The sequence below is a fragment of the Eurytemora carolleeae genome, unplaced genomic scaffold (genome assembly GCF_000591075.1).
Source record: "Eurytemora carolleeae unplaced genomic scaffold, Eaff_2.0 scaffold1183, whole genome shotgun sequence".
In the NCBI taxonomy this organism is placed as follows: Eukaryota; Metazoa; Arthropoda; class Copepoda; order Calanoida; family Temoridae; genus Eurytemora; species Eurytemora carolleeae.
In genome coordinates this window covers 75,482-94,034 of record NW_019397078.1, presented here as the reverse complement: position 1 = coordinate 94,034, position 18,553 = coordinate 75,482, and the positions used below count along the sequence as shown (strand labels likewise).

Sequence of the window (18,553 nt, the reverse complement as noted above, 5' to 3'; positions counted from 1 at the left end):
AGATAAATGTTTGTATAGGAGCGTCCTGAGACTATGAAAGGTCGAGTGAAGTTAGCTTTCAAGAAGAATGGGAAAAAGGAAAAGAAGAATTCTGAGGTTTGTATTATTATTATTAAAAAACACTTCTGGGGATGTTCTGGTGCCCAAGGAAGTCACACCCATCCGTACTTCCCCTCCTGATATGTGAGCAACCCCGCCCAGGGTTGTCTGTTTGTTAATCGCTTAGGGGATGTCCTAATTTAAACCCTGGATGTAAGCGAACTAGGTGTAGGGATTATATGGAACCTGAGTTAGCCGAATCCCCAGGTTGACATTCACCAACCCACCCACTCCCTCTTGGGACACAGGCCCAGTGTTGAGGGTACTTTATTTCTGTGTAAAATCGATTCCAATAAAATTTAGAAAGGAAATATATTGGTCTGGCAACTAATCTTTTTTTTTAAATATTACTTTGTTCAATTATTACTCCCCTGTATTTGATAAATTAATATAATTTCTCACCTCACAGATGTTGGGTTCGAATCATCCATCTCTCTACTATAGTATGTATGTCACGAGCCCGGTTTAGCAGTTTCAGTCTCCCACATCCATCCTGTCCCAGGTATCGTCTCAGGATGTATTTGTTGGCCTTCCCTGGGTACTGCTGTATATAGTTGACTAGTCCAGACTTCTTTCTCTCCTCGTTCGTTGCTGGGCATTCGAGTATCATTTAGCCTAACATCTGGGCCATTTGCACTACATAATGGACACAACTTCCACTGGTTTCCATACTTATTTTTCATATGATTTCCTAGTTGAAGATTGCCAGACCTGGCCATGTTTATGATTTTTCTCCGCCTAGAGTGATTTACATGATCCTGCAGTTAGAACCATTCTCGAGGTTGTGGTTGAGATTGGAGTGAACTGTGTTCACGCTTGGCATCTAGGACGTCTTTAATGGCCACATCGTTAAATTTCTCACGCAGCTGCTTAAGATTTAGATATGAGATGTTGGCCTCAATAGCATCTTCAATTTCCTTGATGTCCCTGGCCCACTCATCCTCCTCTGGGTTCTCCATTGCTTCCTTGAGACATTCAGTAAGAATAGGATCTTGTTTCTTGTTAATCGCCCTCCAATAATATCTGGCCTTTCTCAACCAGATTCTATACTTCATGGGCATGAGTCCTGCCTCTGTCCATGTGGATACTTTCGAGGTTGACCTGGGAACCTGCAGTATGAAGTTTCCAATTCCACCTGGATCTTTTCCAGAGCCTCTGTTGTTCTTTTGCAACTCTTGACCTGTCCAACTCTGCCCTAGTTAGGCTCATGATTGAATGGGCATACCTGCGCCGACGACACTTCATCTTTTTCCCTGTTTAAAATACACCTGCCTCGCAGTTGAATGTTGACTCCTAGGTATTTAGCAACTAAGGATTCTTCCAGTGTATCCTCCGAGTCCCCAATTCTCTATTTCTTACCCTGATCCCCTGTGGTGAGGACAAAAGATTTACTTACTGACAGACCCATATTCATACTTGTACAGAACTGGTTTAGTTGCCCTAGTAAGTAGCACATTCCTCTGATTGGAGTTTTGGACATCATTATCAAATCATCTGTGAAGAATAGTCCGGTCAAATGCACTCCACCAATTTCGATCCATAATTTTGTCTCTTCCAACCGGATCCCTAGTCCAGCAATAAATAATGCAAATAACAATGGTGATAGGGCACATCCTTGCTTAACTCCACATGTAAACCAGACCGGGGGCAGACAAACCTCGGCTTAACTTAATTACAGCGTTATCATTATAATACGTTGACTGCACCATCCTGTAACACTTTGCCCCCAAATCCGCTGCACTCTAGTTCCTTATAGAGTCACAGGTCACAGAATGCTACTGATATCCTGTACTTCCGTTTCTTAGCTTTCCTTACTGCAGCCAACAAAAGGAATGTACAATCTGTGTTTGACCTCCCTGGTCTGAATCCATATTGAATCTCCAAACAGGTTTTCTCTCTCACAAATCTTCAACATTCTATGGTTGAGTGTTTTGGTGATTACACTTAATTTTAAGCTGGAGACTATTATTGGTCGCTTATTTGAGATTTTAAGTGATGCTTCTTTCTTGTCTACAAGTGACAAGTATTCAGGCACTCAGGCGTCTCTCCTGACTCCAGGCACTCATTAACCAACTCATTTAGCCTCTTATTAAATAGTTCTGACGCATTTTTATATAATCTGGTTGGTATCTCATCTACACCTGGTGCTCTCTTTCCTTGTGGCTATTTACCAGGTTTTGAATAAATCTTTCTGATATTGGAGCACACACTTCCGATTCAAACTTTGTGCCATTATGATCTTTCCTAATCCACTCTCCCTGGTCCTCATGATGCACTGCATAAGCTGTTATGACCAGCTGCTCTCCTTTGAAGTCAAAGATTTCTGTCCCCTATTTATTTTTCCAAGTTCAAGTAGAACTACTACTTTTATCTGGAACTCTGATGACAAATCTACAAGTATTCAAGTAAGTATAAGTATCAGCTTCGTGTTTTGTCACTTATTGTCCATCCGCATCCTCTACTGCACTCAAAGACGACATTTGTTTCATTACCTTCTTCAGCAAGGCCCAGAACTGTTCAGATTTTAGTAAAGTTTTCATCCTTAACTCATTCCGCCTCTTCATTTTATCATCTAGACTCTGAGCCCTGCATTTGTCGGACATGTCATGCAATTGCATTAATTTCTCACTCAGTTTTTGTTCCTCCTCAACGTTCCAGATTGCGCCAGCCAATCTCCGTGCCGCTTTAGATATCGTTAATCTCTTGGTCGACTTTTCCAACCACTTTTGCCTGTCCTTAAGTTTTCTCAGGGACTTGCTGATCTTGACTTTTTTCCTCTTTTTCTCCCTTTGTCTAGGTTTACCAAAAATCTTCAGTCCTGCCTTTCTAATTACCTTTTACTTCTTGTTTAACTAATTTAAATTTTAAATAATTATTCGGAATTAAAAATAAAACATCATTAACTTGAAACATTTTTGACCTCATATATTAAAAACCTTTAATCCCTGGAAAAAAACGGGATTTGAAGGATTTAAAGAATTATTTTCCATGAAAATATACAAACCTTGTAACATCATCAAGTTGAGTCCAGTTCAACTCTCCTAATTTCCTAACTCTTCATCTGTTTGTAGAAGCAGGCGGATACTGACTCTGATATTGAACTCCTGACTGGAGATGAGAGGGAGGGGGATGGTGAGGATACAAGCATGACGGAGGACTGGGCTAAGTTCCACCAACAAGAGATGGAGAAGGTAATCAATTTGAAACAAGAGTGTCCCACTGAGTTTGCAGTATTTTTGAGGGATGTTTAATGGTGCCTAAAGCTTTCCCTATTATTCATGATTTGATTTGATTTGTTTTGGAGTATTTTTGAGGAATAAAAATCAACAGTACACTCAGCAGTACATAATTTCTAAATCCTTCCCCTGTTCCCCTGAAGTACCTGCATTAAATATCCCCTTATATCAATTCCCCACTAATGTTCTGTTATGTGTTAAAAAAAGCAAAAAATTCTCTTTGGTTAAGAATTTGGATTTTTTATAACCCTTCAACCTAAGTTTTAGTAACTTCTCGAAACCCTGTTAAAAAGCAAGTAAAGATTAAAAATAGGATTAAGGTGTTAACTTTTTTTAGATTTAAATTTTAAACTGCAAACGTTTCTGTAAAGAAATTCGTGCTTTAAAATATGACGTTGAAGTCAGAAGTGATGTGAATTTATGTTTTTCGTTTTATTATTTTTAATAAATCCATGTTTAGAATCCTGGAGAGGGCCACACAGATAAAATGGAGAGTTTAGTTACACCTAAAGATGAGAAGAAACACAAGAAACCTAAACCAGTGTCAGAATCCACCAAATCTGAGGAGAAACCCAACCTGGAGCCGGAACCCACCAAACCTGAAACAGTCACCGAACTCAAAACCCCCAAGGGAACTAAATCCTCAAACAATGGAGCAAAAACTCCCAAATCTGACTCCAAGACTGCACCCAAAGCTAATCCATTGGCTAAATTCTTGGTTAAAATGAAACCTGGAACAATTCCTCCTAAAACTTCTGCTTTTGCTGCTCCAATCACTTATAGAAAAGCTCCAAAGCCAAAGGCTGGAGCCCGACCCGTTACAACTGTGGCCGGAGCTGTTAGTCAGCTGAAAACTCTGCAAGGTAATTAAAAAAAAATCTTTAACAATTTCCGAATTAAAAGTTGTACATTTAATGATTTATTTTTTTACTACAGTGGAATCCAAAAATAATGAATTGATTGTCATCTTTTTCTTTCTTTTAAATAGTGAAATGTTGTTTTGTAACAAAGCTAATTTTTTTAAATGGGCCCTGAACAAAATTCTTTACGACATTTCTTAATAAATACAAATTAGAAAGATCTAAACAAATATTCCACAATTTTCTCGTTGTACCACTGCATCTGTGTGTATAGGCATTGAACACACCAACTCTATATTATGAATATTATGAATATGGAGTTCATAATCACAATAATTAAGACCTACTGTTGCCTGTTAGATAATTAGATGAACGGATATTTTAAATAAGGAGTTTCTGGTGAATTCAGACTTATTAATGGTTATTGTTCCAGGAACTATGTTGGATACTCAATACACATAATTCCGATATTACATCACAATACTTCCAATACTTCTGGAACTTATGAAATATTTAAATTTTTTCTCATAAAAGCATTTTTCTTAATTTTTTCTATACCAGGAAATTTATGTTTATGACATCTAAAAACCATAAGATATGAGACAAACATTATGAAATGATTGTCAGGTTTATACATCTATATATATATACTATGCTTGTTTGCTTCCCTGTTTGTCATTTTGTATTGAAACGGGCCCAAATTTTTTTGGGGCCTCCCGTGACCCCAGGGAAGGTTTATGAATAATGAAAATTTCAAAAAATTTTGTAAAATTTTGAAAATTCGCGGACAAATTTTATGATATACGCAAACTTTTTTGTTTTTGTTTTATACTATACAAAGAAAAAATGTCCATAATCAAATTAGAAGATTGGCGCATAAAATTAGTCCTATTAACCCGCGCTCTACCCTTAAACCAGAAATTTTTTAATTTTTGTAACAGCTTTGTTTAAGGTTTGTAATTAGTATATGGGCAAGGGATTTTAAAAGAAGGGAAACCCTTCCGGCCCTCAAATAAACAATAATTATTTGAAAATAATATTTACCACTTATGAGTTAATGCGTAGATGGCGGAGGCTCCGAGTCTGAGGATGAAGTCGAGGGTGAAGAAATCGCTTTAGGTAAAAAATATCCCTAGTCATAAGGTTGGATCAATTTCTCTTTACTTAAAAATTGAAAAAAATATTTCATATTAATATTTTAATATTGCTACCCAAGATCGGAAATTCAAGTTTAGAAGCAGGTTGGGAAAATAAAAATTATCGTTTATTATCGAAAATATGTGATTTTTTTATGTCGTCTGTTCTTTGATGTTTGATTTTTATCCCAAACGTTTCCTTGAATTTCATTGCGAAGACGACATGTGAAGAAACCTGCGAATAAATTTTTAGAAATTTAAGAATTCATTCATGATAAGGAGGACAAAAAACTAATGAATTCTTTGTTATTTTCATCCATACTTTCTTTGAGAAATATGTCCGTTCCTTTTGTTACCTTTTTCGAATGGGTTATTTTATGATTTTAAAATATACTCTCATAAGGAAACTTCCAGAATCATCCAGCTCGTGTTTTTTATCTTATGTAGCAATTGTAGAACGTAAGAATGTTTTATAGGTATTAAATAAATCCTAACCAATACCTAACCAGTAGCCAGTCACTCCCTTTAAAACTACATTCCTTTCCTTAGTTTATACCTAAAATGAATTAACTAGCAAATGAATGAATGAATGAATAAATGAATGAATAAATGAATAAATGAATAAATGAATAAATGAATGTGTGAGTGAGTGAGTGAGTGAGTGAGTGAGTGAGTGAGTGAGTGAGTGAGTGAGTGAGTGAGTGAGTGAGTGAGTGAGTGAGTGAGTGAGTGAGTGAGTGAGTGAGTGAGTGAGTGAGTGAGTGAGTGAGTGAGTGATGAGACGATTGATGAGACGATTGATTGATTGATTGATTGATTGATGAGACGATTGATTGATTAATTTTGATGATTCTTCAATTTTATAAGATGATGTGGCTGCGTCTTCCTCTGAAGTTAAAAAGCCCTTTCACTATAGGAAATAACTTGGATTATTTTTGATGAAATTTCGCTGAATCGACAAAAAATAATTATTTTCTTTTATTTAGCTTTACCGCAAAATTGCTACAAATCAGAATAATTTCAAATTCAAAAGTTTTTAAAACAATCTAACCATACATAATAGCCGTCTCCCACCCCTGAATTTATACTTACCTTTTTCTGGGTTGATTCATTGCAAGGATTTAATGCAAGGAAAGGTATTTCAGAGGTGTACGCTTCTTTTGTACTGCAGTGTACTGTCTCTGGGCGGTAATGTAAACACAAGAAGGATGTCGAAGCCTGACATGGGATCCATCTTCACATAAAAAAATCAATGAAATATTCTGGTCATAGGAAAATATTATGTAAATTATCAAAATTTAATGCTTTTAACCCCCTCAGATACTAAACGAACAACGATGCATCTATTCTTGTTGACAAATTCCGCCTAGAGAGAACTGGTTTCAACATGTACGCAGAGTGTACGCAACTGCAATTAACTTTCCTTGATTCATAAGAACTTATTGGAGCTGAAGGATACAATCATAGATTGAAGGATTAACAGTGATAATTATTATTATTAATATCTGTTGGACTATTTGTGCGTAATGTAGGAAGTGGATTAAAAATTGATAAACAAAAATTTTACAATGTTAAAAAAAAATTAAGTCAAGTTTGGCGAATCCTTAGATTATTAATTTATCAGTGATAAACTCAGCTTTAAGAACAAGAAACTAACACCCAGATTTATGAAGTAAGTATAGAATATTGTATTCTTATTGTCTTATACTTTCTTAGACCAGAAGATCTTAACAGGCAAACTGTTGAATTTTTTTTTATTTTGACATAAATATTGACCAATAGTATTGTTTATGTTATAATTATTATCAGATCTGAAGAAGAAGAAGAAGAAGAAGAAGAAGATGATAATCTAGTTGATATAGAGGTAATAAACTTTAAAAGAGTGGGGAAGTTAAGAGGGTTTATCTGACCTGAAACAGGAAACAAGACAAAGTTGATGACTATTACTGGTACCACTTTGTGACCTTTTCAATTTTTTCCCTATGAAAGCTTCAGTTAGGACTCAATTAGGTCAAACCTCATCTTCAAAATCTTTTAATTATTTGAATAGCACTAGTTTCTCCTCCCCCCATTCTCCTGTGTATAGTGTTCAGTATTTATTTAAAGAAAATTTCTTGGGTTGTTCCTGGCCCCAAGCAATCCCACCCATGAGAACTCCCCCGAACTATGCGCATATCAATCAAGCCTGGGGTAGCCTGTTTAGTCCGCTTAAGGCATGTACTATCGCTGAATTCTGGATGCAAGCGTACTCGGGTGCAGGGTTACCAGAACCCGTAGTATTCTGTAGCCTTAGGTCAACATCCTTGACCCCCATAAACTCTTGGTTTATTATGTTCTTTAGTACAAACATGTTATCATTTTAATTTTTTAACAGGTTGGTTTGTTAAATACCTGTACTTTTATATTTAGTCTGTTGAGAATATATTTTCCTAGAAAAAGTTTTCTGAAATCAATGGATGGTTAGAGAATAAAACTGAACAGGGTTGTATAAGGTAAAATCCAATACTCAAACTGGATTTAATATTTTAGTAAAAATTATTATATCATATCTGTTCGGTTCCATAGAAGTAAACCTATCGTGTAAGAATTCCCATTATTACACGGTTCAGGAGGAACAATTTTATTATTGTTCGCTTCCTTGCGTTTAAGAATGCTTATTCTTACACTGTAGGTGAAAGAATGTAAACATATTCTTTTACGCTCCAAGCATTAAAGAATATGATAATCTTATGAGGAAAAAAATGTAATAATGGAAATTCTTAAACTCGGCCTGAGTTAAAGAATGCATCAAGATTACTTCATCGAGTTTATGAATTCCATTATTACATTTTTATCCTCCTAAGATTATTATTATATCATATTTGTGAGGTTCCATGGGCACATACCCAAGAAATTATACTAAAAAATAATTCTGGTGAAATCCGACTATTTCAAGGAGGAATAGTTAACCTTATGAAAGGTTGCAAATAAGTTTTATGCTCTTGTTCTGACTATCACTGTTTTTTTAATTTTCCAAAGGTAAAATGTTAAAACCATTTTATAAGTAAAAATTTGCTCTTAATTTGAAAGTAATACATGTGATGTGATTGTTTCCTTAGTTTAGTTTGTTTGTTACCCAATTTCTAATGAATTTGCTTGTTTTTCAAGTTGATACTACATTTAAATACAGCATGTTGAATGTGCCCTGAGTTTTTTAAGATGTGGAGAAGGTATTGTATTGGGTTGTCTTAATCTACTGAACAAAATCTTGAAATAATTTAAAGAAGAAATCATTTCCTGGATATTAGATCCTAATTCTTCCAAAAAGAGGAGATTAAATGGAGTGTTCGCGAAAAATGAAAGGGGGTATAGGCTTAATGCGATAAAAAAGTGCTTTTGATCACTACTAATCTTACTTCTATCTGTTGCGTCTATAAGGAGAAAATTGTTAAAAACAACTAATACCGAAGAACGTAGTGTCCATACAAATTCAGAAAGATGCAACATACGACTTAGACCATAAAAAAATCTATTTAATTTCAAACAATAGATATTACAACCTATGGCCATCGACTATTTTTCGCCACATTTGTATATAAATGATATTTCATAATATGTTTTGATTTTGTTTTTTAAAATAATATTTAGCTTACAACTTGTTTTCGAACATTCCTGGAAAATATGAAAATGTCGTCTTCATTACCAAAAATCCTCGAAACAGGAATAAATGTTTTTAAAAGTAACTCTCAGATCATAACAATTAATAATTTCCATTCTTACACGGTCTGAGCGATAAAGAATGAAAATTCTGCACCTACAGTGTAAGAATAAGCATTCTTAAACGCTAGGAAGGGAACAATATTAAAATTGTTCCTCCTGAACCGTGTAATAATGGAAATTCTTACACGATAGGTTTACTACTATGGAACCGAACAGATATGATATAATGGAAATTATTACACTATTTGAAGAATATTGATTTTTACACGCTCATTATATTGATCTTCTTAACATAGATCAATATTGATATTAACTTAATTATTTTGTACTGACAACATGCACTGCACACACCTTTTTATTTTATATTAATGCATGCAAACTTACCTTTTTATACTTTAAAACAACATGCTCACTTACCTTATTCTTAAATATTAAAACATGCAAACTTACCTTTTTTAGATTATTAAAACATGCAAACTTCCCTTTTTATACTTTAAAACAACATGCTCACTTACCTTGTTCTTGAATATTAAAACATGCAAACTTACCTTTTTTAGTTTATTAAGACATGCAAACTTACCTTTTTCGTTTTTTGAAGTATTGATATATCTTAATTCAGGAATTTCTATTTTAATCTTAACCTTCGTCCTGACAGAAGAGTGGAACCGGCCCTGTGTTTAATTAACATTTTCTGACCTTTCCAAAAAGAATTAGCCAAGTACTTAAAACTTCAAGAGTCTCAAAGCATACTGCCCGACTGCCTACTTTATTCAATTTGTTTTTAGTTTTTCTTCATTGCAAATCAAGTTTGGTAAGATTTTGCAAATCTCTGCATATTTGTAATAGTACGGTCAGAGCTCTTTTCAAAAATGGAAAGGTTTGTCATGTCTTCACAATTTCAATTAATTGTCTTTTCACTTTATAAAGTTTAAAGTACCTCAGCCTGAGTCAGTAGTCACCATATCTCGCATAGCTCGAGATGATGAAGTGAAATCACAATCAAAACCAAAAATGTTAGTTTATAAAAACTTATCATTGAAATACTATTGTCACAAACTTTTAGTGGGGTCTTAGCAATCCAGAGCAATGAAAACAAACCAGTAAATCTTGCTTCATGAATAAAAGACAAGGATCTTCATCAGCTCATGTCGAACTGATTCTTGTTGGATAACCTGCTTTCTCATTTTTTTGGAAGATTTAGGATTTAATATCCAGGAAATGATTTCTTCTGTAAATGATTTCAAGATTTTGTTCAGTAGATTAAGACAACCCACTACAATATCTTCTCCCCATCTAAATAAAACTCAGGGCACATTCAACATACTGTATTTAAATGTAGTATCAACTTGAAAAACAAGCAAATTCATTAGAAGTTGGTTAACAAACAAACTAAACTAAGGAAACAATCACATCACATGCATTACTTTCAAATTAAGAATCAATTTTTACTTATAAAATGGTTTTAACATTTTAACATTAGAAAAATAAAAAAAAACAGTGATAGTCAGAACAAGAGCATAAAACTTATTTGCAACCTTTCATAATGTGAACTGTTTCAACTTATAATAGTCGGATTTTACCAGAATTATTTTTTAATATAATTTCTTGGGTATGTGCCCATGGAACCTCACAAATATGATATAATAATAATCTTAGGAGGATAAAAATGTAATAATGGAATTCTTAAACTCGATGAAATAATCTTGATGTATTCTTTATTATTTCATCTCGTTTAAGAATTTCCGTTATTACATTTTTTTCCTCATAAGATTATCATATTTTTTTTATTTCCTGTATTTTTAATTATTTTTGGACAAAAAGTGAAATTTCCCCCTACATGTTAAATGTTATGCGTGGGAAAGGGTGGGTTGTGGTATGAATTTATGCAATGGGGGTGTATTTAATTCTACTAGGATTTTAGGGCGCTTTGCGCTTATTTTCTTTTATCTTGTGAACCTTTTCTCTTTGTATACATTGTAAAACAAAAACAAAACAAAAATTTCGCGGACTTTATCAAAAAATTTGTGGATTTACAAAATTTCCAAAAATCGAATTTTGTTAGAGGCAAATTTTTGAAAATTCGATCAACCCTTAATCTTCCCTGAGGTCACGTGGGATCCCAAACAAGCAAAGTATAAATAGATTTATTCGCCTCATTTACTTATTTACTTATTTCATGTTTACTTACTCATTTACTTAAAAAATGTTGAAATATAAAAAAGCCTGGATAATTTAGTTCTTGCAAGATTTAGGTGTGTGGCGGCTTTGTAAGAGAAGCAAAGGCATATTGGAGAAAAAAATGTATTCAGTATATATTTTTAAATATCTTTGCCTGTCTGTAAATCGAAATTTTTTTTTTAAATCCGCGAAATTTTGTCTTATTTTTGTTTTACAGTGTGTTAAAAGAGAAAATGTTCACAACCTAAATGGAAGATGAGCACGAAGCGCCCTAAATGTCTAGTTTATCTGCTCCTAGACTCTAGAGTGAGTAAAAGTAAAAATTCCATTATATTTTTGTTTGTTTTAGATCGACAGAGGGTGATAGAAAGAAGACTTTTAAATGTTGTGTATGCTCTGGTGAGAAGGTAATAGTCTGCTTTATAATTTACTTGTACTTGTAGACGTAATTTCAACTGACTTTCCATTTATAAGGCACTGCAAACTAAGTAGTACATAGAATTGAGCAGCATTTTTCCAATCACTCCTTTAAATTTGAGCAAGAAACAAGTGCGTTGCATTTTTTATTGTCATTTGAAAAAACTTTTTCTTTTTAATTCAATAGTTCTAATAAAATTAAGTACTTTTACTTTTTCTTGAAAAACATAATAAGGAAATTAACTGTCCAGTCAAAACCTGACTGGTCGCTGGTGATACTATTGATTAAATATTGACATTTATTATTTAGATATTTCCCTTTCGATCCGATCTCAAGAAGCATTTAGTTCACTGTCATCTAATGAGCAAAAAAAGGTATAGTAATAACACATTTGGGACATTATTAGCCTCTTTATGTAAATTTTTAAATAATTGTCCAAGGTCAAATTTAGTGCTAGAACTTTCAATACGTTTGTAAATTATCTAAACGCCATGATATACAAATTCACCACTTTAATCAGCATATATATATAGTGAAACCCTGCAGTAGCATTTACTAAACGAATTACCAAATCTGTTTAACATGATTATTAGATCATTTATAAATGTTTTGAAAGCCCTATCTCTAAATCTGAGTCTGGCCATGGAAAAAAACTTCAATGGGCTTTTGCATATATTTCTTTATGCACACAGAGCTAAATAACCTACAAACCAAGCTAATTTTTGCATATATTTCTTTATGCGCATAGAGCTAAATAACCTACAAACCAAGCCAATTTTTGCATATATTTCTTTATGCGCATAGAGCTAAATAACCTACAAACCAAGCCAATTTTTGCATATATTTCTTTATGCGCACAGAGCTAAATAACCTACAAACCAAGCCAATTTTTGCTCTTGAATTTACTTTTCTTGGATGTACACATTAGATTTAGTTCTCACTGTGAATTAACCAATAGTTGGTCAAGAAAAAACATAAAATGATCAGATTTTTTATACAATTTGATAAATCTAAAAGATTTTATTAGTGTTTCTTTAATTCTATTTAATCCCATAAACCCTTATTCTAGAAAACCCCTTCCCCTCTGCTATTTTTTATTAAAATTATAGGCTTTTGAGTTTTACATATTTCAAGTTTGCAATTTGAATATGTACATATTTCAAGTTTGCAATTTGAATTTGAACATATTTCAAGTTTGCAATTTGAATTTGTTCATATTTCAAGTTTGCAATTTGAATGTGTACATATTTCAAGTTTGCAATTTGAATTTGTACATATTTCAAGTTTGCAATTTGAACATATTTCAAGTTTGCAATTTGAATTTGTACATATTTCAAGTTTGCAATTTGAATATGTACATATTTCAAGGTTGCAATTTGAATATACACATATTTCAAGTTTCCATTTTGAATATGTACATATTTCAAATGTTCAATGTGTACATATTTCAATTTTGCTTTTTGATATTTCAAGTTTGCAATTTGAATATTTGCATATTTCAAGTTTGCTATTTGATATTTTAAGTTTGCTATTTGAACATGTACATATTTCAAGTTTACAATTTAAACATGAACATATTTGTAGTTTGCAATTTGAATATGTACATATTTCAAGGATGCAATTTGAACATGAATATATTTCTAGTTTGCAATTTGAATATGTACATATTTCAAGTTTGCAATTTGAACATGAACATATTTCAAGTTTGCAATTTGAATGTGTACATATTTCAAGTTTGCAATTTGAACATGAACATATTTCAAGTTCGCAATAATTTGAATATGCACATATTTCAAGTTTGTAATTTTAATATGTACATATTTCAAGTTTGCAAGGTATTGATAAACATTTGAACCGAAATGGTCCAAATATTAACAAATTCTCAACACTGCATACTTATTTTTTAAATGTGGGGGGGGGCAGATGTCAAAATATTAAATCTATGAAAATGGGTCATGTTGGGTATCGAATCAAAGGTGTTTGGTGTTTAGGAATGTGCCATCAGACAGTCAAAACTTGAAAGCAAGAAAATGGGTCATGTTATGCATCGAATCATTGGGGTTTTTTTGGAGTTCAGAACCAATCATGATATCATTATGATTTTAAGAAAATGAGCGAACAATAGAGAAAAAATCTGCAATTATTCCATTCATATAACAGAGTTAATCAATTATTTTCATTGATTTCATATTTTGACCTCTGGAGGTCTTCAGATCTATCTACTGATTCTCCTCATTTTACCGGAGTTAACTTAAAACTTTGTTTAATTTTGCAGGGAAAGTATTAATAAGAAGTATCAATGCCCGGATTGCTTCCAGCTTTACTCTACTTGGGGAAACATGAATGCTCACTACAGGTATTTACTGACTTAACAAAACTTATCCTAATTGTTAATTTGATATCACAAACTTCTAAACAATATTCTGATAAAGAGCAATTTCATAATATAGTCAAACCAATGAGGGAAACAACCTATAGGTGAGAACGGATTTAGTCTTTTATAATGTTTGACGGTATTGGATTGTTTTTATTCTGGAGTTAGTTCTTCAAAAGATTTGTCAAATTCAATCTACGTTATATTATTATTATTATTAACAATCAACCTAAGGACAAAGTACAATGACCTTTAGTTTGAAATACAATGAAAATAATGATAATGATAATGTTTGCTCTTTACATACTTATATATAAAACAATAAATCGAATATGTTTTAGTAGTTCTTTTATTTCAAGAATTTTTACTAACATTTATTAAAAATAATTTCCGTATTTTGGACGCCTCTTATAGTTTAACTGCTAATTAATGTTTTGGTTGTTATTATTATTATAATATCTTTCCAAAACTTTTTACAGTAGTCAACGAGTCTTTTAAAGAATTGATTTTTACTTCTAGAGAGAAACATACTCCTGGTAGATGTCAACACTCTTGTAATTTCTGTGATAAAAGATTTAACAGACAGGATCATTTTCAACTACACGTTCAGTCCCACACTAAGGTATCATCAACTATAGTCAATTCTGAGACATTTTTTATAAATTTAACAAGAGAACATTTTTAACTTTTACATTAAAGTTTGGGGTTACACATTGGTTTCTTTTTCAGATCTTATATTGTTACTTGTTTTGTTTTAACAACAAATTTTATTATTTAATAATGTAGAGAGTAAGTTAATAAAATATCTTGCCTGTAAAAAAGAAACATATAAAAAGAATATTTTTTTTGGTAAATTAGTTAAATGATGGTTAAGGAAAAAATGTATGTATGTAAATCTGTATTTTCTGTTCCCTTAATCAATATTGAATTTTGTGAACCCTGTCTGAATATTTAGGATAAATCCTGTCAGTGTTCTACCTGTGGGTTAAAGATTAGTAGACCTTCAGGCCTCTCCAGGCACTATTCTAATAAACACCCTTCCCCATTGTCTGTAAGTATCATTCAAAATTAGGAATAGAATGAACTCAATTTATTGGCTTAAATTGTCCAATATATATGAAACATAGCATCAGTTAACTTGAGATTGCTCAAATGGGGTTCCAAGTTCACGGTTGTATGGGTCCTGAGTGGGTATTTTATTAAGGCCTGAAACAAATTTGATGAATTATTTAGTTAAATTATTTTATATTATTTTATCACCCCCCCCTTAAAATTATATTATTGTATTTTGGTAATTTTTAAGTCAAAATCCTGCCAGAAGCCTTTGAAGACAAAATTTTGACTGATAGTGGCGCCACAGGAATTTTTTTAAAAAATCTAATAAAGGGATCGACTACTGTTGTCCCCCTCTATTGTTGTGCCCTATATTTTCCAGGGGAATATGCCCACAATTTGTCGAGGAGGGGGACGGTCCCCCCAATTTACCCCTGCCCCCTTAAGATGCCTCGGAGCGTGAGAAATGTTGTAGAGAATAATATTGTGTTGAAGGATGAATGTAATGGAAGGTCTAAACAAATCTGTAGATTCTGCCAAGAAAAGTTTAAGACAATTGCTCTTCGAGAGGTCAGTAAAGAACGCTTATTATTAAAAGTTTTTTTTTCAGGCCCTTTAAATATTTCTGAACAGATTTGAAGAAAAAAGCTTGCTCCAATAAGTTTTTCTCATTCGGATCTGGACATTTTGCAGATCCGGATCCGGATCCGTATTCAGGAAGCCAAAATTTTGCGGATCTTACGGATCCGAATCCTAAGCACTGCTAAAACTATTGGAAAGATACGATCTTGTTTTTATAATCTATCATTAAAATATTAGAATACAGTTGTATAATTTGTATATTTGTATAGTTGTCATAATTTGAATGTGTTTAGGACCATATTATAAATTACCATGGAGCCCAGCTTGACTGGTTAAAAGAAGAAAAATCTAGGAAGCAGAGGGATGTTCAGGCAATTCTCAGTCTGGAAACTTCTGAAGAAATAGAGGCATACCCACTTAAGAAAGTCCTAAAGGTATTCTATTAAGTGCATTATGTCCAAAGACAAAATTAGGTCAGTGTTGCTTCCATTAGCAAAATAAATTGGAAATACAAGCCTACCGTCTCAAGCATGCTTTAAAGATAATTTTTTTAAATACCGGCTTAAGATTGATCTAAAGTAAAAATTTGGGAAAAGAAATTTGATCTTTTAGCAGAATTTAAGAGATACATTAAGCTTTAGCTGGGTATATATTTTCTTGAAAAATGAGCTCCCCTCCCCCTTAGGAAACTTTTTTTGCATTAGAACTATGCTATGTTTATTTTTAAGGGTTTATCTACTGAATTGGGTTAACTTAATGATTTTTTTAGAGGAAAACAAAGAAACCTGTAAATAAATAGTATCATAAAGGATTAGAGAATAATTGCCTTGTTATATTAATTTTTTCATCATTTTCCCCAGAGCTCGAAATTATTATATACTCCCGGGATTCTGTTGAAATATTATGAAGTAGCGTAATGCAAAAACAGTTCTTTGCATCATACTCCCCCCACCCCTGAGGAAATGATTTTTAATGATATAAGGGATGAAAAATTGAACAAGTTTTTTATTCCTTTTAAAACTTTTGCCCAAAAATTCTTTTATCTCCTAAAAATCTTGAATTTTCCCCAATTCAGCGAATATATCCCCTAAAAAACTTGCTCTCTTGGAAAACATACTTAACTTCTCTGGGGAAAACATTATTTTCAAAACTGGGGGGGGGGAGAAAATATACATTACACCCCTAGCAAAGAACTGATTAATCATAATAATAACTCTTAACAATGTCCAGGAACTGAAAAAGTATACTTGTGCTGAATGTGGGGTGCAATATGCTTTTCCTGAAAATCTACAGAAGCACGCCAGGACTCTACATCAGGTCCAGATCAAATATATGAATATAATACTTGGCTTGTCTGTTTGTCCGTTTCCTAATAAATGTCAAAACGGCTAAACCAATCAGGCCTGCACATTTCTTGTCGCAACTTACATGACCCTATTGAAGGTACAGTGTACATAGACCGTCATAGTTGGAACATTTAGTCCGTACAAAAATGTCGACATGTTTTATTTTTGAATAAGCTAAAAAGCAAATTCCGCGAAAATTTGAGAACGATTAAAAATGGCGAATTTTAGAGAAAAAACTAAAAGCTAAAATAGCTAAAAGAAAAGGAAGCGCCTAAAAGACTAGTTTTTTTAGATTTTACTCAATCTTTGCCATTTATTTCATTTAAATCAATTAGAGGCAAGAAATCTTCTCAATACATTTTAAGAGTTAATATCTGAAGGTTTTTCTGTTTTTTCTTTGATGGAGGAAGAGATATGCTATACAATCTTTTCGTGTACAGTTCATATGAAAATTTAAATAAAAAAAATTTAGATGATGGGGAAAGGACAGTACACGTGTAATTATTGTGATGAGATATTTGGATTCATCTACGTTAAACAGGTAAATAGTCTAAAGTTATAAACTTTAACATAGTAATTAATTATTTTACATTTTTTCCCGAAAATATTTTTTAAAAATAAAAAAATTTAATAAAACTTTCTCTAGCTTTTAGCACTTTTGCGAAGGGGGGGGCAAATTGGATTTTAGAAAAGGGGGGTGGGGTATATAGTGGGGCTAGCCCCATGTCGAAATTTTTTTTACAGAAGCACTGTTTTCCCGACCAGCATTTTTAAATGGTTAAAGGGTTGGCTCTGTGCTCAATAATATATATCAAGCCATGGCTTGTTCGTGTGTTTAAAAAATTTACTTCCAACAGCTTTAAAATGAACGACATGAGTAAATTCATTAAACATGTGCGCGAAGCGCCAAAAAATGTCTTCTTCTAGTTTCTTTTTATGTATTTCTTAGTGTTTGTTAGTCCCTGGCTTAGTCATATTGACTATGTATATAAAGTCCTCTATTACAATCGACACCAGTTTTTTCTAATTCATCCACTAATCATATTTGTCCACTATATAGTCCCTTAATCCTAGGTATGTGCAGTCCTAAGTAGTAAGTAGTTTCTAGCAGTAATTGACTTTATTTATTCTGTCCAAAATCCATAATAGTCTTAATATCGAATTCCATCTGTCCTTGCAGATACAGTAAGGGACTGTTTTCCTCATTATAGTCTGCAATCGTCCTAACCGTCCGATATAATCCTTATTATGTTTCTTGTTATTCTTCTTAGGTTGTCAGGTTGCGTGTAACCTTAAAGTTAAATGGTATATGTATTGTATGTAATACACATGAGAAGCACATATACACTATACATGTTTAAACAGTTTTTTAGAGAGGATAAATTATGGATGACTGACCTTCTTAAAGTCGAAAACGATAAAATAGTTAGAAGTTCTAATAGAAATTATGCGCAAAGCGCCAAAGAAAATATTTTTTGTATTTTTTCTTAAAATTGACAAAAGATAAAAGACGGTTGACAATCATGATCATGCTTGAGTCAAGTGAAGTTGGGGGTGGGGGGGGGGGGCAAG

General features: G+C 32.9%; 1 protein-coding gene across 1 annotated transcript; it reads left to right on the top strand.

Annotated features, from left to right (window-relative positions):
• The first annotated feature begins 11 nt into the window (after nucleotides 1-11).
• LOC111711662 (GDNF-inducible zinc finger protein 1) lies at nucleotides 12-17,573 on the top strand. The gene is made up of 17 exons (XM_023486055.1): nucleotides 12-96; nucleotides 3,171-3,290; nucleotides 3,796-4,198; nucleotides 5,261-5,314; nucleotides 6,199-6,247; nucleotides 6,956-7,003; nucleotides 7,141-7,195; nucleotides 7,765-7,823; nucleotides 11,558-11,615; nucleotides 11,936-12,000; nucleotides 13,902-13,982; nucleotides 14,520-14,622; nucleotides 14,956-15,051; nucleotides 15,549-15,623; nucleotides 15,929-16,069; nucleotides 16,866-16,952; nucleotides 17,454-17,573. Exons 1-17 carry the CDS (start codon nucleotides 34-36, stop codon nucleotides 17,541-17,543), a joined length of 1,647 nt encoding a protein of 548 aa, XP_023341823.1. The 5' UTR covers nucleotides 12-33; the 3' UTR covers nucleotides 17,544-17,573.
• Nucleotides 17,574-18,553: the final 980 nt, after the last annotated feature.

What these genes read in the sequence shown, in the direction of transcription:
- LOC111711662 (XM_023486055.1), top strand. Translation starts at nt 34, where the DNA reads ATGAAAGGTCGAGTGAAGTTAGCTTTCAAGAAGAATGGGAAAAAGGAA. An exon ending in CTAACACCCAGATTTATGAA is followed by an intron (nt 7,004 to 7,140) that starts GTAAGTATAGAA and finishes AATTATTATCAG; the next exon opens with ATCTGAAGAAGAAGAAGAAG. An exon ending in AACATGAATGCTCACTACAG is followed by an intron (nt 13,983 to 14,519) that starts GTATTTACTGAC and finishes TTTTACTTCTAG; the next exon opens with AGAGAAACATACTCCTGGTA.